This window comes from Delphinapterus leucas, chromosome 2, assembly GCF_059928025.1.
Source record: "Delphinapterus leucas isolate spDelLeu-1000000601 "Yukka" chromosome 2, BTC_Dleu_Yukka2, whole genome shotgun sequence".
NCBI classification, from domain to species: domain Eukaryota; kingdom Metazoa; phylum Chordata; class Mammalia; order Artiodactyla; family Monodontidae; genus Delphinapterus; species Delphinapterus leucas.
This window is the reverse complement of record NC_143130.1, coordinates 97163059-97188222: the sequence shown is the minus strand read 5'-3', so window position 1 is coordinate 97188222 and position 25164 is coordinate 97163059. Positions and strand designations below refer to the sequence as shown.

At 40.5% G+C, this 25164-nt stretch overlaps 1 protein-coding gene and 1 pseudogene across 5 annotated transcripts in view; one reads left to right on the top strand and one right to left on the bottom strand.

The window, feature by feature from the left end:
• Positions 1–25164, bottom strand: part of INO80 (INO80 complex ATPase subunit) — a 131187-nt gene that overhangs the window by 36195 nt on the left and 69828 nt on the right. For all 5 annotated transcript variants that reach the window (XR_016392116.1, XM_022587428.3, XM_089907336.1 and 2 more), the window contains 2 exons: positions 11530–11670; positions 3896–4121 (listed from right to left, as the gene is read on the bottom strand). Coding sequence is in view for 4 of the 5 variants with exons in the window: in XM_022587428.3 (XP_022443136.1) it covers positions 3896–4121; positions 11530–11670 (367 nt within the window). In the remaining variant the exon portion in view is untranslated. The remainder of the gene's footprint in view (positions 1–3895; positions 4122–11529; positions 11671–25164) is intronic.
• Positions 1–25164, top strand: part of LOC149750218 (small ribosomal subunit protein uS12 pseudogene) — a 52905-nt pseudogene extending 27741 nt beyond the window's left edge.

Below are 25164 nucleotides of genomic sequence, written 5' to 3'. Positions count from 1 at the left end.
GCTGCTAAGGCATCTGAAAGTTTCCCTGCTCCACATTTTTTTTCCCCCGCTCCACATTTTTATTCAAGAGACAGCAGGTATATGTGGACATCTAAGAGTAATATCCATGCCAAACCTGCTGTAAGTGACCTGAGAAATCTGTTTTTCCTTTGTTCATCTTATCTCTAGGTATCTGTTTCTACTAGTCCTGTGGCTACATGGTTTACCTCCCAAAGGCATGAGAATGTAGAGAAACAAGGGCTGCTCTTGCCTGCCCCTAAAGACACTTGAACACCAAGAAATGCACTAAAAACCAAAACCAAAACCAAAATAAAAAAAAACCCTCCCTCTCTTGGATGATTTCAAATAGGTTGGCTGGTAAATGTCATTATCCTAAGCTGTAATTTAATAAAGACACTAGGGCTTATTCAGCTTTTCAGAAAGACTGACTTTGGGTTTCTCTGAAATGGAAGCTGCTTTCACTCACTAATTTGTGCTTCCTCCTTCCTCTTCCCATTAAAAAAAAACAAAAAAAAAACGCATTTCAGCCAAAGATCTTTAGAGAACACTTAACTCACAAATTTTCATCTTATCCATTCAGTATCATTCAACTCCCATCACATTTCAGGAAGTAGAGTTTCCTGTTTGCAGACTGGTCCATAAACATACCCTAAACAATTGCTGCTACTAGGAGGGGAAGAGATGAAACTTAAGGGGCTGGGAGATGTAAGGGTATGTTTGCAAGTGGCTGTGGGATGCAAAAAGAGAGACAGAAAGGCTAGAGAGCTCACATACACAGCTAACTACTAAAAGTAAAAAAAGGAAACTGTTAAGAAAAACATACTGTCTACCTTTAGTTTCAGGTTTGAACCTGTGGTTTTTCCTCTGAACTACAGAAGCTGACTGTTGAGAGCAATCCAAAAGTTTTCAACGGTCATTTCTCTGTTCTCGCCACTATCTGCCAAGTACACAATTAATTGTATAAACCGAATGAGAACAGATGTGCTGACAGCACCACAACAAATCATCAGCCACTGTGTTTCTGCTACAAAGCTACAGGTCCTGGATGTTTACTCCTCTGCACTGCAGCCTGCCTTTTCCCACCTTCGGAACATTGCCAGGCCACATTTCTTCCTCCACCACCCCCTCCCTGACACTGTGGCACACACCTTTGTTCAGCCTCTTTGTTTGGTCCTGTTTAGATTATTGAAATGCTCTCCTTGTTGGTCTCCTTACCAACGCAATCAAATGACTGCAGCTGGGACAGAACCGAGTGCTAAGCCCTCTTGCTGGCACCGGACAAGGAGGCCTATATAAATTCCCAGTCTGATCAGGCAGCAATGCTTTCCTAACAACTTCAAGGGTTTCTTCTTGCCAATTACCCTTCTCCTTTAATTGGGTTCCCTGGGGTCCCTCAATTTTGATAGCTCCTAAACATTCCCTAAAGAGGTACCAATCAGCTTCAGACAGTAAGTTTCTTTTTTTCTCATTAAAAGCGTAGGAAAGTGAAAAAAAGAAACCCATATGTTTTTCAGTCACTGAGTGAGAGTGGGCAAGCTAAGCACATCAGATTTCTGCAGCCTGCTTATCTCCTCTTTCCATTCGTATATAGTCCCTCAACACAAATATTTAAGTATATACAAATCTGTCTTGTGCCTGAATATTCAGAAGCTTCAATTCATCTCAAAATCATGATTTAATGGTTTTCATACCTTCCTGCTTCCCACATCTACTTTACTTTGCAAGCAGAACGAACTGATGCTAGGATTAGGAAAACTCAGAGATGAAGATGTACACTTAGAAAAGAACTCTGATGCACCTAAAAGAAGCAAGAAGTCGCACCTGTTGTTAGCTTGTTATTGTTTAGGTGGGGGAGGTGTAAGTGGATGGACTGAATTTCTTTGGACTTGCCTGAAGGAAAAGGTCCAAGAAGAAAGTGACATAAGCAACAGCCTTAAAACACTTAAGCAGAAAAAAACAGTTTTCTTTCACTGCACACTGTTGCCTTCTGGGCCTGGCATCCATTACCCAATTTTCAGGAGCTACTAAAGTTGCACTGGACAAGAGCACCACCTGTTGCTAAGCAGGGCACAGAGCCAAGAAGAGCACAATTCCCTAGAAATTAGGCTGACTCTGCCAAGTCAAACCTGTGCCCAGCCCCTTCTTTCAAACAGAAGCTCAAAAAATGTTGAAATGAAAAGACCTACGCTACTTTCTTGCAATCTTTCCTACAATCCTACAGTACACAATCTTACAGTATTTTCACTTAGATACAAGCTCTTACTGACCACAGTATAAGATCCTGGTCACTGACAAAATGAATGTATCCAATGGCAGTAAAATTAGGGTAACGGATAAAATAATATCTCCTTTTTCCAAGGAGAGGAGACTTTTGAAGGGATTGTACACACTTCTCTTGGTGAAACACAGAGAGACATTCAAGGTGTGAAATCCAGAAGATTTTGGTCAGTCTCTCAAGGAATATAATAAAACCAACCCTTCCCAGGGAAACAGAAAATGTAAAAGTATAGAGGAAAAAGAGATAAAATACAGGTTCCAATGACCCCTCCACCCCCCACTGCCCTGCCCAGCCAGTCTACCGAGCACAATGGGGTCAGTGAGGAGCTGGTTGGTTCTCACAGTAAACAGCCAGTGAGGCTGGTGCTTTTTATCGATGCAAAAAGAACTCAGACACTTCCTGCTATTTAAACAAGGTCCATTTTTCTTTCAAAGAACAGGAAAAGCCACAAGAGATTCCCACAGCGCCAGCAATAAGCCTTCTCCTTCTGTACTGGGAACTTAGGAGTCAAAATGAAAAAGGGAGAAAGAAGAAATAAGGTGTTATCCTGCTTCTTTTAACACCTGTGCTCATCTTCTGCCGGGGACTCGGTGGTTTCCAAACCTGCTGGCTTCTATTCCTCTATTCCAACTACTATTCAGGCCTGCTTTACACCTGGGCTTTCCCCTTATTTTCTAACAGTATACCTTCACCCACTGCTTTCACCTGTTTTAAGTCAGATATGAGGCCATATACATATTGCTCTTGTACACAAAATGGTATCTTCCAGTTCAAAGTACCCCCAAAGCAACTAACAGGTTGACCCAAAGTCCCTCGACACTTGACAAAGTTAACATTAAATGGAAAAGCCAGGTCTTAAAGCCTTTAACCCAGTTATCTCTTAGAAACAGCAGAGCCTCTTTTGAACCCTTAACTCTAGTTTACGTGCCAGTAAGATGAATACAATCAAAGCATCAGAGAATTTGGACAACTGAAACGAACATGGTAGCTTTAAGCTACCACTCCAGTGTGCCTGCAGGTGTAAGCAAGGAACATAAGCCTATGAACCCTGTGTTTGGTTTCCTTAAAAGTAGTCTCACTAAAGCAAAAATGAAAACCTAGTTTCCTTTCAACCCTCGACCTTGACTCTAGTAGGTCTGGGAATCCGCTAGCATTTTGGCACAAAACACTGTTTTTCTTCTGGTTATCATTCAGATCTCTAGTGCTTCGTGCAGGACACTGTTTATGCTACTCAAACTAGGCTTTCTGTGAGTGACGACATTCTCATTCATTCCACTGGCAATGGCACAAGACGACTGTACTCACTCGACCTGAAGCCTTTCCTACCAAGTTTATTTCCCTACACCCCCCGCCCCCACCCCTAAGAGTGGTATTCCTCTCTCAGCTGTAAGCTTGTCACAGGAGAGCATTTAGGCAGAAATCTAAAAAAAATTTCTAATTTGTGACTCAAGTCACAAATTACTTAAGCATTCTTACCTACAATCACTAAGGGTAAAAGAGGAAATAGAAACCTCAAGAACTTTGAATTCTGAATATCTGAAACCACCACATGGAGTATCTTCCTGGTTCTTCCCTTGCCAAAGCTGGGAACATATGCCAAGAGAAAGGAGGACTCACCTGGAATCCTGATGAAAGACCAGCCATTCTGAGGCCTAATGCTCCACAGTCCTCCAGCTGGTTCTGGAAAGAACTGAGACCGTCGATTTAGCCAGTCTGCCGCCAGTTCAGGGGCCCCATTCAACAAACACTGCTTGGCTGCCAGACTCCCTCCTTCCTTCAGCACTCGCCGCTCATATTCTGCACTTCGGTCATTGCAGTAAGAATCCAATGGCACTGCGGTGACCTGCAGTGAAAGATTCACATGAGATGGCTCTTTCACATTTTCCACACCCACTAAGCCTTTTGGGAACTTTGACTCTGAAATCAGACTAATGTGGATAATTCTTAGACTAGCGGTTTTAACTTCCCTGCTCTGACAAACTAACCTGTCCTTAATAACTGACTTAGTGGGCTTCGCCAGGTAAAAAGCCAACCTCCATAAAATGAATTTTCAACAAACTAAAGATCCAAAGAGTGCTGGAGTTTGCAGATAAACTGGGATACCAGGTCAGGAATAATTCTATCACAAATATATATACATAAAATCACTTTGTCATCTCCCTTCATTGCCAGACAGTGCTTTTGGCAAAGTTCTATTAGCCATACACAGGATGGTGAGGCCATAAAGGGAGCTGGAGATAGTCATCATTAAAGAACTAAAGAGTATCCTCCTGGTGCATCTGAAGCTATCTTTAAGGCTTCTGTGGCAAAGCTCGTCAACATTTCTTTTTCCTCTTCCCTGACCAGGTTACTGACTGACAAACGTAATGGAAGATAAGAGAATCTTTCTTTCGGGCCATAAGCTGCGGGGGAGCGTTATGGGGTAGGGATTAGAGAAAGCAATTGCCAGAGAGTAGTGAATTCATTTCCTGGCTAGGGCAGAGGCTTTGCACAAATTCTTAACTCACATTCAAATGCTGCCCCCCAAAGGAACAGAAGGCTCCTGCCAACTTAGAAACACAGGTTTTATCCTTCTTTAATGACCTGGGTCTATTCCCACTATAATAAGCAGCTATGCATTCAGATATCTGTGAAATCATCTGATAAGGAGTCTGAGGTTACCTTTTGTTAAAATTTGGAGGTTGTGATTACCTGTAAGCCCAGGTTGATAAAAATGCTAAGGTCCCATTACTAGCAGCGAATTGCTCAGAAGAACCATGGAGCTAGACCAAGAGATAGGAAGAATGTGGATATAAGGAGCAAGGGCAGAGGTATGGGAAAGATCAGAACATAAAGTACTGGCTGTATGTAGTTAGGTAGTTCTATTCTTTCTATTATTTATTGGAAGTTAGACATTTAGGAAAATCTACCTTGCTACTAACTTTTCTATTTTCATGCCCATCAATATTTAGGGCAATGGTTTGTCAAGTTTTGGTGGGCAAAAGAACCTTCTTAGGAGCCTATCTAATGTGCAGATTTTGATCCAGGCCTAAGGTAGGAATCACTAGTTCTAGGGTTTTTTTTTTTTGCGGTACGTGGGCCTCCCACTGCCGTGGCCTCTCCCGTTGCGGAGCACAGGCTCCGGAGGCGCAGGCTCAGCAGCCACGGTTCACGGGCCTAGCCGCTCCGCGGCATGTGGGTCCTCGGGGCACGAACCCGCGTCCCCTGCATCAGCAGCTGGACTCTCAACCACTGCGCCACCAGGGAAGCCCGCAAATGCAATCTTTTTTTTTTTTTTTCGGTACGCGGGCCTCTCACTGTTGTGGCCTCTCCCGTTGCGGAGCACAGGCTCCGGACGCGCAGGCTCAGCGGCCATGGCTCACAGGCCCAGACGCTCCGCGGAATGTGGGATCTTCGCGGACCAGGGCACGAACCCGTGTCCGCTGCATCGGCAGGCGGACTCTCAACCACTGCGCCACCAGGGAAGCCCTAGTTCTAGGTTTTTAACATGCACCCCAGCATCTCAGGCCAAGCCTTGAGAAATACTGCCTTGGGGTACATATACAATCAGCTAGCTGACTGTGGGGCTGCAGGTACCTCTGCTGGAAACTGGAGGATACCAAAACTGGAGAAAGAGCATCATTTACCAATAACCAAAGACTACACTACTCTGGCTTACAGATGAAGCTAAATTCATTTTGCTAGGGAGCAGTGCCATCTATGGTCCAGATGCAAAACTACAGTGGGTCACAGCAAGCTGGGCCCTGGCGCTCCAAAACCCAGAAAAGCTCACGCAATAAATCAGCTTACTTAGTACTAGGAATAGGTTTTGGTAGTCTCATACCACATTTACCCACTCCAAAAGGAGTTTGTTCTCTTGCTTCCAAGTTATTCATCTTTCCCACCGAAAGTTGAGTACAGGCAAATAAAGACTGAAACACAAAGTAGGTGATTAAAAATTGGGTCACGACTTCTCTGGTGGTGCAGTGGTTAAGAATTGCCCTCCAATGCAGGGGACTCGGGCTCGATCCCTGGTCAGGGAACTAGATCCCACATGCATGCTACAACTAAGGAGCACACATGCCCCAAGTAAGACCTGGTGTAACCAGGATAAATTAAATAAATAAAAATAAAAATAGGGCTTCCCTGGTGGCACAGTGGTTGAGAGTCCGCCTGCCGATGCAGGGGACACGGGTTCGTGCCCTGGTCTGGGAAGATCCCACATGCCGCGGAGCGGCTGGGCCCGTGAGCCATGGCCACTGGGCCTGCGCGTCCGGAGCCTGTGCTCCGCAACGGGAGACGCCACAACAGTGAGAGGCCCACGTACCGCAAATAAATAAATAAATAAATAAATAAGTTGTGTCTTTCACTCAGGCCCGTGGCACTGGCAGGATGGGCAAGTGTTGCAGTCTTCGCACTACCAGGAAGCTCCATAGCCACCGACGAGACCAGAAGTGGCATGATAAACAGTACAAGAAAGCCCATTTGGGCACAGCCCTGAAGACCAGCCCTTTTGGAGGTGCTTCTCATGCCAAGGGAATTGTGCTTGAAAAAGTAGGGGTTGAAGCCAAACAGCCAAATTCTGCCATCAGGAAGAGTGTCAGGGTTCAGCTCATCAAGAATGGCAAAAAAATCAGAGCCTTTGTACCCAATGATGGTTGTTTGAATTTTATTCATCATTTAGGAAAATGATGAAGTTCTGGTTGCTGGATCTGGTCGCAAAGGTCATGCTCTTGGTGACATTCCTGGAGTCTGCTCTTAAGGTCATCAAAGTAGCCAATGTCTCCCTTTTGGCCTTATACAAAGGCAAGAAGGAAAGACCAAGATCGTAAGTTTTGATGTTAAAAGCAGGATAGCAATAAATTTCCATATGCCAAAAAAAAAAAAAAAAAAATTGGGTCTCTCCCGCCATGGCTTGTCCTGGCAGTAGCCCAGCAGATACTAAACCAGAGCAGACATCTGCCACCTAGGATATGAGTTTCAGAACGTGACAATCAATAGTGGCTATACTTCCACAAAAATGGTTTGAGAAGCAGTGGTCTGAACCACAGAAGCATGACCAGTTCTATATAGCTCAAACAGCAAGCACTCTTGGATGAGTAAGCATACTTAATCTTTTCTAATTAGAGACTCATACGGACGAATTTTACACTCAAAGATAACTGCTTTTTTTAAAAAATCTTATTGGAGTATAGTTGATCTATTATTGTCGTGTTAATTTCTGCTGCATAGCAAAGTAACTCAGTTATACATATATATATTCTTTTTCATTACCGTTTATCATAGGATATTGAATATAGTTCCCTATGCTATACAGTAGGACCTTGTTATTTATCCATCCTATATATAAAACAGTTTGCATCTGCTAATCCCAAACTCTCAATCCTTCCCTCCCTCCCCCCCACCTCTTACTTTGATTTTTCTTTTTTTGAAGAAAAGCAGAACATATACTGGAATTATATATAAAAACTTTGGGGCCATATTCTCGAGATGAAAAATCAAAAGCTAGCAAATCATGAAGGAATAGGGGGAGAACAGTGACACAGGAAAGAGTGTCATTTCTAGACACTCTTATAGTTTAAAAACAAAACAACTTCTCAAAAAAGCTGAGAAAAAATAAAAATTGCTTTAATCAAAAAAAAAAAAAACACACAACTTTTTCCAGTTATAAACTTTCACCTATTTTCCAATTTCATTTTGCTGATAGCCTTCAAAGTCCAGGATTAAAAACTAGGAGGTTTGCAAGGCACAGCTCTTAGTAAAAATTAAAAAAAAAAAATATATATATATATATATTTATTTATTTATTTATTTATTTATTTTCCGGTACGCGGGCCTCTCACTGTTGTGGCCTCTCCTGTCGTGGAGCACAGGCTCCGGGCGCACAGGCCCAGCGGCCATGGCTCACAGGCCCAGCCGCTCCGCGGCATGTGGGATCTTCCCGGACCGGGGCATGAACCCGTGTCCCCTGCGTCGGCAGGCGGACTCTCAACCACTGCGCCACCAGGGAAGCCCAGTGAAATATTTTTTAATGTTTTGATAAGCTTATTTGGCAGGAGCCCTGGATCAAGATATATACAGAATCATACGGTGTCATGTTGTAAGTACGTAAGCAGTGAACTCATGAGGTCCAAAAGGAGGCAAACAAGTCCATTTCTACTTAAATTGTGCTTTCTAAGTCAGCTCTATCCTAAACAGCCTCCACCCATTCTGCTAACCCCAAGTGGCCTTCCTGATTGCTCAGAAGCAGGGGGAGATGGAGCATGACATACTCATTCTTGCCTCCCCACAAATGGAAATGCATACTCCCTTTAGTCCCACATGAGCAAACCCCTGTTTCTTGCTTCATTAACTTCCTAAACTATAGTATCTTCAGGGGCTGCCTCAAGCATTCAGCGCGTCCTTCCTGAGGACACGTATATTCCTGCTCTAGCTCTAGGAAGCGTGACCGCTCCAAGCGCTTCAGTTTCTTGGTGTGATGAATTTCCAGGGTCTTAGCTTATTAACCCTGCAGAATGATTTCTTAAGCTAATGATAATTCCTTCCTTAGTGACACAGTTCTTCCTGAATTGACCCTAAAGTTTTCACAGCACATGCCATGGAAATTAATTTGTGTTAACTCAATGCCAGGGTTGAGACGTCAAAGGAAATCAGTTTCTCTCCACTGCAGATGGGTTAGAAATCAATATAAGATTAAAATACCTCATAAAATGTTGCCTTATTCACACCCCCGGCCTGATCTACAGATCTTGCGTGTGTATAAAACATTCAGACATGTTTAAAACTCTTCTTCCTGTCCTCCTAACTATGGGGTGATTACTCCCATTTCAGATTCAGCACATGCTACGTGAAGAAACTCTACAAATGTGGGGAGAAGGGCTGAACAGGAAAGGGTGCTGGGGAGGAGCCCCTCAGCCAGATGAGAAAAGCTTCCTCCTGCTTCCTGCCTGCCACCACACCTTTAGGCTAACAGTCTTCTTCAAGTTACTATTGTTTTTTTAGGGAAACATCAGTACCAGGCATGAGAGTTTAGACTTCAGGCTCCTCAGAAACAATACGTAAGTATAGTACAGTGGGGGTCTGTATATGTAAGTATGTCAGAAGGGTGGGGTTATTCTTCAGAGTGGTTGGCTATAGAGCTTTTATTTTTTTTATTTTTATTTTTTTTTGCGGTACGCGGGCCTCTCACTGTTGTGGCCTCTCCCATTGTGGAGCACAGGCTCCAGACGCACAGGCTCAGCGGCCATGGCTCACGGGCCCAGCCTCTCCGTGGCATGTGGGATCTTCCCGGACCAGGGCATGAACCCATGTCCCCTGCATCGGCAGGCAGACTCTCAACCACTGCGCCACCAGGGAAGCCCCGGCTATAGAGCTTTGAGTGGTATAAATGAAGAATTTTTATGTCCATAAATGCAGTTACAGTCCAGGGCAGTTCACTTTTTTTTTTTTTTTTTTTTTTGCTGTACGCGGGCCTCTCACTGTTGTGGCCTCTCCCGTTGCGGAGCACAGGCTCCGGATGCGCAGGCCCAGCGGCCATGGCTCATGGGCTCAGCCGCTCCGCGGCATGTGGGATCTTCCCAGACCAGGGCACGAACCCGTGTCCCCTGCATCAGCAGGTGGACTCTCAACCACTGCACCACCAGGGAACACCGGGCAGTTCACTTTTTACTGGCTCTATAAAACACGGGGAATATGAGAAGTAAAAAATGTCTTGACATCCCTCTCTCAAAAATCTAGGCTTCCTCTTATAGGCCTCTCCATGTACATAACAGATTAGGAGTGTAAAAAGGAAACAACCATGCAACTATGAAGCCTGAAGGCTGATTTCTATGCAAGCCCTTGGCTTTAGATGTTTTCTGGAAAAAGTGCTTTTCCCTAGATCAACTTAAGCTTCAAAGACCAAGAATGCTTTGGAAGAACTGGGTACCTACAAAACCCAAATACTTTCTGGAGAATCAATATAAATCAAACAAAGTTGATAATGATAAGAGAATCAAGTTTGTGTAGCACAGGACAAGCAGAGAAATCTAGGCAGGCAGGAATCAATGGGACTCTACTGTCATCTCATTTCCATTCATCATCTTTCTTTGGATCCTCTGCCAGATTCTGACCTTTGATAACTTAATAAAGTTAAGGATGTAAGCTGATATAAATAATGGTAGAGAAATATCATCACAAAGAAGAATTAAAAGTCTCCACCTTCTTTGAATGGAACTGTGAAAACAGTAGACTTGCTAGGATGAGTGAAGAAAACAAGATAAAAACACAGAAGGGTAAGAAAAGTCAACCTCTTAGAGTCTCCTGGCTAAATGAAAGTTGCCCTTAGAGCAAATGGAAACAAGCTGGAAAGACAAACTTGTTTTTGCTCTAATTGCAGTCTGGCCACATCTCTACTCTGCCTCTCCCCCTTCATGTACTGCTTCATGGTTGTAAGAGAGTTTCTGTCTGGCTCTGATCAGAAAGACATGAAGAGTGGAAGATGTAAGCGAAGTAAACAGCCACAGTGTGCCAAGGGGAGCCTTTGCAGCGACACTGTCGGCAATCACCAGAGTGCCCTGTTTTGATAAACAGGGTATCAGGAAGGATCTAACAGCTGTTCAAAGTTGAAACCACAATAGAAACTACTCCCAATCTGCGAACAAGACTACTACCACTGACTGGTGGATATGGCCCAATAGTCACTTTTCAGAGGGAACATACTTGTGAACCACAGTCCAGGCAGAGCTGCTGAAGAAAGCTAGAGAATACCATCTAAGAAGTTTCTTGATGCTGGAGTGTTATATTTCCCTTTGTTATTTGGAGACTGTACTGAGGCGATAAGGCCAGATCAAATCTCCCTCCCAATCAGGGCCCCTCCTCTGAAAAACCCTCAAAAACCTCAACACAGGTGACAAATGGCTCCCTCTTCTATTCAAATATTCCACTGTTCCTGTCCCTGCTATTGGGTGATAACCTACCTAGTAACAGATGGCTTGCTCCCATGGTAGTTTAGAGCCCCCAGGCTAAATGAGAGGAACTACACGGAAGCAACATCAGGGAAAGAAGTCACTTCTATTACCATACAACTGTTCTCAAACCAACACCATTCAAAGTGAGGAGTGCTGTCTTGGGAAAGCCAGGACCACGGATGCCCTTTCTAAATACCGAGCATTTATATGTTTCTCAAGGTCCAAATAGCTTAAAACAGTTCTGGTTAAGAAATGGATCCCTTGAAAACTGGTTTATTTCTTCAAACACCATCTATTTTATCTCTTCCCTCCTGCGGCACTTACTCGTGGACTGGCCACACACAAAAAAGATGGCAGCTCAGTGAGCAGGCAGCAACGAAGCGAGGAGGTAGCTGATCTCCGCTGATGGATGACCTGGTCTGAGTAGCCACTCACTGCTTTACAGTGGCTGCTGAAAACCAGAGACTACAAAACAAAAATGCAAATTAGTGCTACTGACAATTATTTAATGTAAGCAAAACAGAAAAAATATCACATATAATCAAGGTTCATTCTAATTTCAAACTGTGCTTTTATTAATGTACCTTAGGTAAATGTCATCTCTAATTCTGCCTTTTTCTGGAAGAGATTCTGTTTATTATAAATAGTTACAGCAAAATTTTCATTAGACAAAACAACATTTTGTGTATGTCAGGGGAAGTTTGGTTCATTTGTTAAACTGTGGATACAAACCCATTTGTCTTGAGTTAAAAAAGATGACCAATAATATTTCCTCCTAAATTTTTCTTTTAGGCAGATCTGTTTAGTATTTCATGTGTGTACAACAGTGCAGTACAGTTCTAGCAAGGTTAGAAGTTCTATTTATTTGGAGACATCAATAAAAGTGGTCAGGAACAGGAAACAATCTCTCTTTAGTTCCTCTAACCTAACTACCATTTAAAAAATTAAAAACTTACATTACTGTATCAATTCATTTTAACAGACTTAAAGCTCATGTTAAAGCTTCAGTTTGCAGCCATTCATATGAAAGATTTTCAAGTATGGAATGTTCACATACAAAGAATTTGTCAGTGGGATTACAGTGTTGTATCAATATATTGCAGGTGCAGTTCTTTATTCAGTTCAATATTAGACATTTTATCTTTGGATCTCCATTCTCGATTATTTCATTTATTTGTCTTACTGGTTTCTCAAGGCAGGCTGGTAACCTAAATAATCATATGAATGAAAATAATACAAAAACTGCAAGAGGAACAGTAACCAGGGCCCTCTGCAGGAGAATAACAGTTATAATTCCAATACCAAAAGTGTCCAGTACCAAATCTCTTCAAAGCTTCTTTGTTTAGTATATATTTCCTCCTGAAGTACATGGGTTCTTCAGGATCACAGTTTGAAAGAAGCCATCTCAAGTTGTCTAGTAGGACAGGTGTATCATAATCTGCTTTCATGAAGCAATCAGCACCTTCTAAATAATGGGCACGAAAAAAACTGAAAGGCTTTAAATGTTTCCCGCAGAGTTGGGACGTCTTCAGTGATTTCTAATCACACTGTATGGAAGTCTTTACAACACTTCAGTACAAGGCTGGACTCATGTAGCTTTGATATGTTTGACATTTTTCTCCAGATGTTTAGGTCCCATCATTAACCAGAAAAGAACATTAATCTTCTGATATCGTTTTTCAACAATATCTGTGTTCTCATCTTTATGTTGGGTAGCATCTGCACTGAGATTTATCCACCTCTCTACATGTTTATCTCCATTATCACCTGAATGCCTAGTGTGAGGATCATTATGAAGATTAATAGACCAGGTGTCACCCTGTTCTTCCAATACTGAATACTGACGAGCTAGGATCATTACTAAAAAAATCCTATTGCTGATACATAGATGAAAGTAAAAAAAAAAAAATGTAGCCAATTTTCTTGTTTTCTGAAAGTTCACTTCTGATTATTAGTAATAGCTCTTCTTTCCCCTCCTGAGGGTGAAGAGATGACACAAGCCTAGCAACCGCTGCTCGTATCTGTCGTAGTTCAGGGCTGCTAGCTGGGGTGTCCACTGCCACCCGGGTGGCTGAGATAGCAGCAGTGGCTGGCCTAGAGACTTCTGAATTCTTTACTAACTTCTAAAGAGCAGTATCCGTTATCACTTTATCTTTGTAAAAGGAGCTTCTTATACTCCTATTTCTTATACTCCTAAAGAGCAATATCTAAACAATGTCTCAGGGAGGGATCTCTTAAAGTCAACCTCATTTTCAGTATTCTTAAATGGCAAAATCCAACAGATAAGAGATGAAAGAATGACCATTTCCTTCAATTATTTTCTCTCCAACATTGTAGTTATTAATAAGGGATACAACAATCACGATAGGGAGTCATTTTAACACAATATTTTGCTTGTGGTACCTTTCTGGAAAAAGTCTAATGATAATTTTATTTCCGGGGTGGTCATTCCTAAATTAGAACTGTTCACTTGTCTTATATCAGCTAGGTTAAGACAGGCTTCTCATTGGCAGTCACTAAATCAAGGTGATTTGTAGCTGATTCCAGATTTAAAAAGTGATTCACTAGCTCAACATACACAAGCCTTAGCTTTAGAGAAACCCTGACTACCCCCAGTACACTTCACTCAATCTATACTTTTCTAGATCATTTTCTCTTAACACTGGTTCCATCAAATCTTCCTTAGCACAGGTGGTCCTTGGTACCATACTATCCACATTCCCTTCACATAATGACATGAACTGCTAGGTACTGCTAGATACAGAAAATTTTAATGCTTAATAGAGAAGAACACAAAGGACACCTTAGGCACCACTGTGTAGGATGCAGGGGGCAGGGGGGAGGGTGCAGAAAAGAAGATTCATTACTTCTTTAGTCTACTTTGGCCTAAAACAAATTAGAAAAAAAGAAACAATGTCACACAATGAGAGATGTGACTTGGTAATAACGTGGTCACAGTTTTTGCTCTTCTGTTGTCCCCTCCTCGTGTTCTTGAGTATCTTACTACCCTGTAGGCACTGGCAACTGTGTGTCTTGCTGCCAGTACTGCAATATACACACAGCAGCGAAGGAAGGCTTTTGTAGAGTCTTTTGGCACCATGCAAGTCTCAAGTGAAAAATAACAGGGCAGTATGATAGGCCCCTCAGCTGTACACTACCTGCCACAGTGGAGCACAGAGAACACACAGATGTTTTCCCCTCAGATACATACTTGTCCACTTAACAAGGGGCCGTTCTTTGCTTTCCACTGCCTTATTTAAAATTAAAAAGAATACTTATGCTAACGTTAGGTCTTCATTACTTAGAAATTAATTTTCTGTTTTTGCTCTTAAAGAACACGTCAAACTCAGATATAGAGAAAAGGTCTCACTTAAAATGAAAGGGTGTAATGTTTATAGATCAATTGCCAAGATTGCATGGATTCTATTTTCACAGATATTCTAAGTAACCAAACAAAAAGGGGGAAATAAAATACAGAAAAACTCTGAAAACAATGGCTTCCCAGAGCTTTCCACAAGGGGTACTGGCAGCTCTCATGATCTCAGGAAATGATGATACAGATACTGCAGTTGCAAATTAACCTCCAGTGGAAGAGTTTTTGGAAACTTCCTGTTTGGGGGATTCTTCATCAATAGCCATTCTAAGCTCTCTAAGCATTTAATAGAGTATCGTGTTTAAAACTTAAAACACACACCACTCTTTTCAAAATAACTCTTTATGTTTAGATTCTTTTGTATATATATTTTTAAATCTTTTTTTTTTTGACTGTGCTGTGTCTTAGTTACGGCCTGTGGGATCCTTTTTAGTTGAGGCATGCAGAATCTCTAGATCCCTGACCAGGGATCGAAACTGGGCCCCCTGCACTGGGAGCACAGAGTCCTAACCACTGGACCACCTGGAAAGTCCTGTATATTTTAAATTGCAAAATCTGAAATTCCCTCAATTTCTATGAGTTAGTTGGCTCACTAGAGTCGTAGAGTATATAAAGCTTTCAACACGTATAATGCCTAAGCAGACCATAACCATGACAACAGTTTCACTAAGACTGGGACAGGAAATGAAGTTAATGCTGGTACTGTTTCTGCCAATTATCATTTTTAACATACTATTTAACTGGATACAGTATAAAATCTGTTCTGCCTCCCCAAAAGATGGCTAAATGGTTTATTTCCTACAGATTCTGGTTTTTGTCTTTATTCTTCTGAGCAAAATAAGATTAAAAAGAAAAAAATTCGTATGTGTGAGACTTGCACTCTAACCCTTGTAAAACTGTACAAGAAAGGAGCTCTAGTCAGAGCCTACAGTGGGGAGGGAGATGTGTGAGAATGAATTCATAAAATTTTTTAACTAAATGCTATTCCTTCTTGAACTCATCACCAGTAAAGCAGGGTAGAGAACAATGAGGTTAAGAGGACAACACAGAATCATGCTGGCTTTTGTTCTACAAGCATCACAAGAAATCAGAAAAGCATTCACGTCAAGTAAGAGACTTTAAAAGGCCCTAAACTTCGTTCAAAGTACCCTAAGTGTCATTTGATCCGTGTCCTTAGCCTAGTTCCTAGTTCCTTGATGTTTTTGTACCATCCCAAAGCCAGCATTATGAGAATGGTACTTCCTTGAACTCTGTAACACAGAATTCAAATTTAATATTCACTGCAGGGTAATATTCACCGTAGGGTAAGAAGAAGAGTTTTATAGGCACACTCAGTGAGGGGAAGAGCTTCTCACTGTTCACATTCATTCACGTCCATGGGTGGCAAGGAAGATGAGAGGATTGGATTAGACTGCTGAATATAACTCAGGTAGTATGTGATTTAAGATAGCTTACCACGAACAAGATGACAACATGTAGGTAAGTCAACATTCATTAACTATCTCCTCAGAGGAATAAGAACAAAGCCTTCACCTTGATCTGATGATAGGAAGCTGTATTTAGGAGACAGGCTGCTGGAACAATACCTACTACTTTTCATAAAACAAATGAAGGCACAGCTACTTTTCATAAAACAAATGAAGGCACAGAAGAGAACAGGATGAAGGGTTTTCTGCAATAAGAGGATAAAGGTGAATATGGAAAAATTAATTCAAAGTTAATCTGGTAGCTCCAAAGGAATTTTACTCAAAATTATTTTTGAATAGTACAAGAGACCTGGCACTCGCTTCCAATTTTAGCATTTCCCCTTGTCTCTTCTCTCAGGTTTGTCTGCTTAAGAATAATCCCCAACTTTACTTTTAAGACTGATCTTGAACATGGAAGCCGGATTCATGTTCTCCCATCAAAACACTGAAACATAAATTTGTGTTTACTTTACGTATTAAACAAGGCTACTCTACTCCACAGTATCACAAAAGAAAGCAAAACAAGGATTTGGAGAAACAGCATCTCTTCACCATTATGTTTACAAATAATCAAAGTTACATAATCAGAACTAAGTTGGCAAATCAAATGAAAATGCAAGATACACAAAAAAACAGAGCTTGCAATGAAAAAAAATTTGCTCACAAGGAGTTAGGGCTTATGAGCAATGAATTCCAGTTGAAGATGAATGGCACATATTATACTGCATTCGCAGTAGCTAATAAAACTGTGAACAGACAGGTAACATGGAGAACAAGGAGAGGTGATACCAGCATCCCTTCCAATTTATGAACTTTCATAGCGTCACAGTCAGAACCCATCTGTTGCCTAAGCCAAAATCTCAGAACAGGGAATACCAAAACAAACGTGGTAATGAGGTAACTAATACAAAAGGCATTGAGGCTCCTCCTTGCTCTCTCTCTTGAATCACTCACTCTGGGGGAAGCCAGCTGCCATGCCATGAGGACACTGAAGCAGCCCCATGGAAAAGTCCACACATCGAGGAACAGAGTCCTCCAGCCAACAGCCAGCACCAACTTAACCAGGCATATAAGTGAGCTAACCTGGAAGCAGAAACTATGGCGCCAGTCAATCTTTCAGGTAACTGCAACCCTAGCTGATATCCTGACTGCAACTTCATAAGATTTTCTGAGTTGGAATCACCTACCTAAGCTGCTCCCGAGTTCTTAACTAACATAAACGATGAGATATTAAAAATGTTCATTGTTTTAAGCTGCTAGATTTGCGGGTAATTTGTTATATAGGTATAGGTAACTACTACAGGGGCTAATATCCACAATTGATACCCTTTTTGAAGATGTCTAAAAAGTAGCTTCTTTCTGCTGGTATATTTCTCACTCCCAAGAAATGCCTCTAGTTCTCAGCTCAAATGCAGGGCAAAAATAACTAACGTGCAATAAACTCAATGCATGATCAAACAAATTAGCAATGCCACCCATATTTCCCAACCTCCAAGGAAAAGTTAGAACTCTTCACAAAATTCTATTTTAAATACAGAGGAAGACTATACTTCTAATTTTAGGGTGGAGGACATTCCCTCAGATAACAAAACACGAAGTTCCAAAGGGAAAAACAACACTAATACAATGCACCAAGACTTATTAAGTCATTCAGTAAACATTTATTTAACCTTGTAAGTGCAAAGTGCCTAAAATAACCCGACCACAAAGACAAGAGGGACTATGTCCAAACATCTACATTCTGTTCTCACACTTGGGGGGAAAAAAGAAATGAAGAAAAAAAAGAAAGAAAAAAAATGACAGAATTGTGGGGGTTTTTTGGCCCTGACACGCAGCACGTGGGATCTTAGTTCCCTGACCAGGGACTGAACCTGTGCCCCCTGCACTGGAAGTGTGGAGCCTTAACCACTGGACCACCAGGGAAGTCCAAAAATGACAGAACTGTTTAACAGCACTTTTTTTTTTATGTTAAGCTTGGTTTCAGTCTTTCTGGACATTGTAAAATATTCTTTATATTAGAGAAGTATCTTTCTATTAATTATAGAGCTCCTACCTGTATTCACTGGTTTTCTACCATACAAAAAGGGTAGTTAACCACTTTTGCATCCCCTATCAATCATCTTTCTTGCATGTTTGATTTCCCTCTTAGCTGCCTTTTCTTCTTTTTTCGGCTTCAAATCTGAGTCTCCTCTCTCTTACAAACTCAGCTTTTAGTTAAAACCAACTGTCCCTCCTGAAATGTCTTCCTATTCTTTTTAACTGTCACACTTCATTACCTATTTCCTAACCAGAATCCTTCTCCTTGTAAATCCCTGCACCTGGGCCTTCTCTGTTATATCTGCACTCGTAACATCAAAGAGCTCCTAATTCATTCCTAAGTGTTCACTTTAAACTTGATATAGAATTCAGCACTCCCTCTGAATCCTCTCTTGAACTCTGGGTTTTGGAAGTTATTCCTTCACTGCCAATGCTCATCCATATCCAAATCAGAGTCCATTCACCCTTTCTTCACCATCTTTTGGTTACAACTATTTCTGTTGGGTCCTTTGTACCTGATACTTGGAACTTTAGTTTAATACCCTCCTTAACATGGATTCCCACATCCAATCTTTCTTGTTATCACACTCTTGAGATTAGTCATCAAGTACCAATGGCAGAGATCCCCACTGATGTGCTGTAATGACTTGAATGATTTAACAGCCTTCCTAAAACCAACTACCCGATTATTCCTTCCCATGGCTTGACAGTAGCCACCAAAACTTTATTCCCCTAGGATTACAACAGTAGCATCTATTGAAGAAGGTGAGCCAAAAAAGGGCTGAAACTCCTGGTTTAGTATCTAAACCCCAACAGACTGGCATTCAAAGATTCCTTGGGAGAAAAGGTGACTTACCTTTCTGGCCTTTTTTCTCACTACTGCTCTGTATTTTGGCTCAAATCTTCAACTTGGAAAATCCTTCCTTCTACCCAGGGTCCCTACCACTCAAGATCCAACTTAAACAATACCATTTCTATAAAAGAGTTTTTTGTCCATTTTAACCTAAAGTGATCTCCTATCCTGAACTTTACCACTAATCATCTACCATTATTTTGGCAGTTAATTATGTTTTCTTTCATCTCTGATCTTGAATCATTTCTATTTTTAAAGTCCTTTTAACTTTGTGCATGTCTTTTTACTATATACATGAATGAGTTTTCAAACCAGAAAATAAGAGACCATGACTGTTAACACACCTTGCCCACAATAGGCACTGATGCGTGACAGGTTTGTAAACAACATTAATTACAAGTGCTTTTTCTCTGTGGGAGTAGACTGACACTGGGAGGAGGCTATTATGAAAGAACATTAGAAAAACCCCAACCCTTAAGCCAAGATCACATTCAACCACTGCAGATTCATTCAATCAATAAGCTCTTCTGATATACATACAAATTAATGGACCCATTCACTCAATCCCATTGGCCCTTGGGATCAAACAAGTGAAAACAGCAGGAGAGAAAGAGTGAAGAGTATATGGAAAAAAATAGTACTTTCTCCAGTAAATAGTGTGTCCTCCCCTCTATTAACATTCCTTACTCAATTAGCCTTCTTTTAACTGCCCGGATCAGTGGTCTCCAGAGAAATTACACGCAAGCATCACAATGTAAATAATATTAATATGCTATTATTTATGTATCATTTTAAAAGAAATAATGCATAGGTATTGTCAAAATGGATAAAGAATGTTATAATAATAGGAGACATAATCAAAATACATGGGCCTACTGGCATTGCTGAAAAGAGTTTAAACTAAGATAGATAAGCTGATTCAAAATTTACATGAAAATGCAAAAGGCCAAGAACAGTGAAGGCAATATTGAAGAAAAACAAAGCTAGAGGACCGGTGCTACCAGTTATCAAGCCTTATTATGAAGCTATAGTTATTAAGATAAAGTGGTACTGGTCAAGGACAGACAAATGGACTAATGGAATAGAACAGGGTCTAGAAACAGACCCACACATATACAGCCACCTGTTTGACAAAAGTGATGCTGCAGTGCAACAAGGATGGTCTTTTCAACAAATGAAGTTGGGTCAAAAGGATATGGATATCTGTAAGTAAAAAAATGACAACCCATAACACAGACTGAAAACCCAGTTTCTTGTAGATCCGAATGGTAAATCAAAACAACCTTTGGAGAAAAACAGAATTATCTTTATGACCTTGGTAAAGGCAAAGATTTCTTCAACAGGACACAAAAAATGCTAACGATTCAACAGAAGACAATATTTAGAGTGATAAAGTAAGCTACAGAGTAGAAGACATCTGCAATACATAAAGAACTACAAAACACCATGAGAAATACAAACAGACTAACAGAAAAATAAGCAAGGGTCTCAAATAAGCACTTCATAAAGGAGGTTATCCAAATGGCCAATGAGCATTAGAAAAGGTACTCAATATCATTATTCATAAGGGAAATATAATTTAAAGCCACAGTGAGATACTACCACATAGAAGGACTAAAATGAACAGACAAAACAATGTCACATTCTGGCAAGGACATGGAGCAACTAGAACCTCTTATACACTGTTAATGGGAATGAAAATGGGCACAACTGCTTTGGAAAACTGTCTGGCATAACCTATTATAGATGACCATATGCATACCCTATGACCCAGCAATTTGACTACTAGATATATATACCCCACAAAATACATATGAATTTTCATTAAAAGGTGTGTGCAGTAATGTTCACAGCAGCACTATCTGTAATAATAAAAACTATAAGCCACCCAAACATTTTGCCTATAGTAACTCTTACGGGGAGGACACTGAGGAGGAACAATGAATGGAAGTGGGCACAAAGGGGCCTCTGAGGTAGGGTTCTGACAGTGTTTTGTGAAGTTATCAAGCTGTATGTACACTTATGATTTGTGCACTTTCCTATATGTATGTTAGTATCTCTGGAAGAATAGCCAAGGCAATAAGAAAAAGGTTTATATTTTTTTAATATATTACACCTATTATTTCTCTCTGTCTCTCTAATTTCCTTGGCCTGTTGTTTACTAAAGGAAAGCAAATGGTCATATTTTCAGAATCAACTTAGCTGCTTCTTAGACTCGTGAATTCAAACGGTTATTAATTAATTTCATTAGAAAAAAATTTTAACTCTCTAATAATTGATTAGGGTTACTGGTTATCATTTCCAAGTTTTCCTCCTACCTCTTCAAGCTTTAAAGATGGACCCACATTTATATGTCAGTCCTTTTCTAATCTTTCAAGACTTTTCTTTGTCTTCCTGAGGTTCTAATTCACCATATGAATGATAGCAAATACCTCTCAAGTCATATTTTCAGGACATTTCCTAAAACTAGTAAGCACAATTTTAAGTTTGTTTTCTGTGAAAATAAAAAATTTTCTCTCTGATTCCACAGTAGCGTCCCTGTATAAGCAAAGGAATCTTCCAGATGATCTGTAAATTGTATTAATAATGCCAGAAGTATTTTTGTAGATCTCAATGACAACAAACAAGTCATGTCAGGAAAAGGCACAAAGCACATACATGATGAATTTATCCCACACAAAGCAACAAACAAAAAGAATCCAAGACCCTGTATCTAAATCTAACCGACAAATCCAAACATCAGCAAGACAGATAATTATTACATTTAGGTCTCACCACTGCTGTCCATACTTGAAGAGTTACCTTTGAAAAAAGACTCATTTTTGTCAATCATATTTTTGTGAAAAACTGTAAACTGGCAGGATTACAGCAGACTATGAAATCTGGAAGTGTGTTTCTGATGTGTGTATGTATGCTAAAATACCATGCATCTTAAGTTTTAGCTTTTACTTTATACTCTTAACAAAGGAATTTTGGAAATCTGTTGTAAAGGATTAGGTGTTCAAAATTTCCTTCTCTATCCTTCTTTGCAAAACAGACAATGTAATATTCTCTAAAATACTTCTTGAATAAGAAAAACTCAGTTCGGGACTTCCCTGGTAGCGCAGTGGTTAAGAATAAGCCTACCAGGGCTTCCCTGGTGGCGCAGTGGTTGAGAGTCCGCCTGCCAATGCAGGGGACACGGGTTCGTGCCCCGGTCCAGGAAGATCCCACATGCTGCGGAGCGGCTGGGCCCGTGAGCCATGGCCGCTGAGCCTGCGCGTCTGGAGCCTGTGCTCCACAACGGTGAGAGGAACGCGCACCGCAAAAAAAAAAAAAAAAAAAAGAATAAGCCTACCAGTGCAGGGTACACGGGTTTGAGCCCTGGTCCAGGAAGATCTCACATGACGCGGAGCAGCTAAGCCCGTGTGCCACAACTACTGAGCCTGTGTTCTACAGCTCGCGAGCCACAACTACTGAGCCCACATGCCACAACTACTGAAGCCCACAAGCCTAGAGCCCGTGCTCCGCAACAAGAGAAGCCACCGCAAAGAGAAACCCATGCACCGCAATGAAGAGTAGCCCCCGCTCACCACAACTAGAGAAAGACCATGAGCAGCAAGAAGACCCAACGCAGCCATAAATGGAAGGGAGGGAGGGAGGAAGACAGAAAGAAAGACTGTTTGGAGAAATCAGTGTGAGAAACAGTACAACAGTGGTAAAAGGCATATTCTAACAAAGCCATTCTTGGGGGACAGTTCTCATAATAAACTACTTTGCTCAAGTCTGAATTAGGTTTTTTCAAAATTACTTAACTTTATTTATATTATCTCTGAATAGGAGGGATATAACAGGTACATGCCAAAATATACTAAGACAGAGATGGACCTTGATCACTAACTACATGTCAGGGTAACTCTGCAATGAAATGTGCATATTGATCTCAGAGTGACTTCTGGTGGTCTCTTTCATATTCAGAAAGTGAGACCTTCCTTAAGTCCCAAAATGTCAGTTTCTTTCCTTTCTTACTATTAAAAAGAATGATCCAGAATCTTTCTATATGGTGACTTTCTTTACCTAGTCCCCTTGCTATTCTAATATCATGCAGTCACTGAATGCTGTATTTTTCAAACTGTGAGTAGTAGGGTCATGAAATCATTTTTTAGTAGCTTCCAAACTAACATTAAGAAAAACAAAAGGAAAAAACTCTGTGCACTGAAGGAGGGTAAATACTGTTTTGTGAATATTTTGTCTTAAAAATTTATGGATGTGTAATATTTATATATGTATGTAATAGCTGATATATCTACATAACTACAGGTGGTGTAAAATATTCTTGTGAGTCATGGTCAGACTTCAAAAGCCACAGATATAATGGGCTTTATTATATTTTTATTGTTACACATGGAGCTTCAACAAAATGATTCTTCATTCAGAACCCAGTCTAACCTTTAAGGCTAGATATCATGTAAAGATTATTCTGCTTAGTTGAAAGCAAATATTTCTTAGAACAGATGTATCAACCAACTCTGGCAAGATACATTGGTATTTCAATATATGTATTTTGGAGATAAGGATGGTGAGACCAAAAGGAGAACAGCATCTCTACACATACATGACTAGCTTTCAGCTACCTGTGGCTCAGTAACTCGGTGTACATTCTAAGCCACTACAAGAGCAAAGGTCTATCTATAACACAAAATAAAAGTAAAGAAGAGGACATGGAAGTGAATCTAACTTTGGAAAAACCAGTTTCACATAAAGCATATTGCCCACATCTAAATTTCTCAGGAAATTAACTGATATAAGGACCTCACTGAACAGGTGCTCTGAACACACTACTGTATTTTCATAAAGCAGAAGACTACAAATAAGTGATGCATATCTTTCAGTGTTAAGCAAGATGCAGGTATCTACATAATAGAGCATAAAAAACCCCTGGGAGAATGGTGCCAAAAAAAAAGCTAGTAAAAAAATTTTAACTGTAGTAATATAGAGTACCAAATGTAAGGAAATTGGTCTACAGAGGTTAAGCAACTCTTCATTAGACATATCAGTATTCACTAGTGGGAAGTCACCTTGCCACAACTGACTATATTATTCCAAACAGGCTGGAACCCAATTCTATTCTCCTTCTGCATTAACGATCTTATCTTCAGAGTCCAAAAAAGTATATGGAGCAATGCTTGAGAAACCAACTGGGAAAACAGAAGAAGAGGAAATCATACGGGTTCTTCAGTATACAGGGGGCAAATAACCAGATGCAGCCAAAGAACATCCTACATTCGATAGCTGTATGACTGATGACACATTAAATTTTCTAGAGGATACAAAGAAAAAGTTCTACCTTCTAAACTTTTAATCTAGTTGAAGAACTACAACATATAAACATACAAGTCTCTTACTAAAACTCTCCAGTGTTACACCCATTTCATTCAGAATAAAACCTAAATCCTTAGCATTAACTTATGAGGCCTCACATGATCTGAATCTGCACCTATCACCTATCACTTATTTCCTATCCCTTTTCCCCTTACCTACTATACAATGGCAAACAGTTATATGAAAAAGTGCTCAGCATCATTACTTTCCATGGAAATGCAACTGAAAACCACAAATTCAAAAAAAATGGGCCAACAATACCAGGGGTAGGCAAGATTTACAAGAATAAATCTCTCACATTGCTGGTGGCAGTTTAACTTTGAAAAACCATTTTGGAAAAATGTTTGGCAGTGGGAACTAAATCTAAACATATGTATACATGATGATACAGCAATCCCATTTAGTTGCATGCCGCAACTAAGACCTGCTGCAGCCAAATAAATAAATAAAAACGGTACAATAATAAATTGTGATTAGAAACAGACAATGGAACACTTCATAGCATTAAAAAAGAATGCTACAGTGCAACATGGATGAATCTTACAGACATAATAATTGAGGGAAAGGAGCCAGACACAAAAGAGTACACACTGGATCATTCCATTTACATTAAGTTCAAAAACAGGGTAAAATAATCTGGGATGATAGCAGTAGAATAGTGATTACCTTTATTTGTTGATTTGTTCTGAACTAGAGGTTTCAAATGGGAAGAAGCATGAGGGAGACTTCTGGGTGCTGGAAATATTCTATACCTTCATCTAGGCAGTTGTTACACAAGTGTATACACATGTACAAATTCAAAGAGTTGTACACTTAAGATCTGTGTACTTCACAGTAAAGTCATATACAAAACATATATTAAAAAAAAA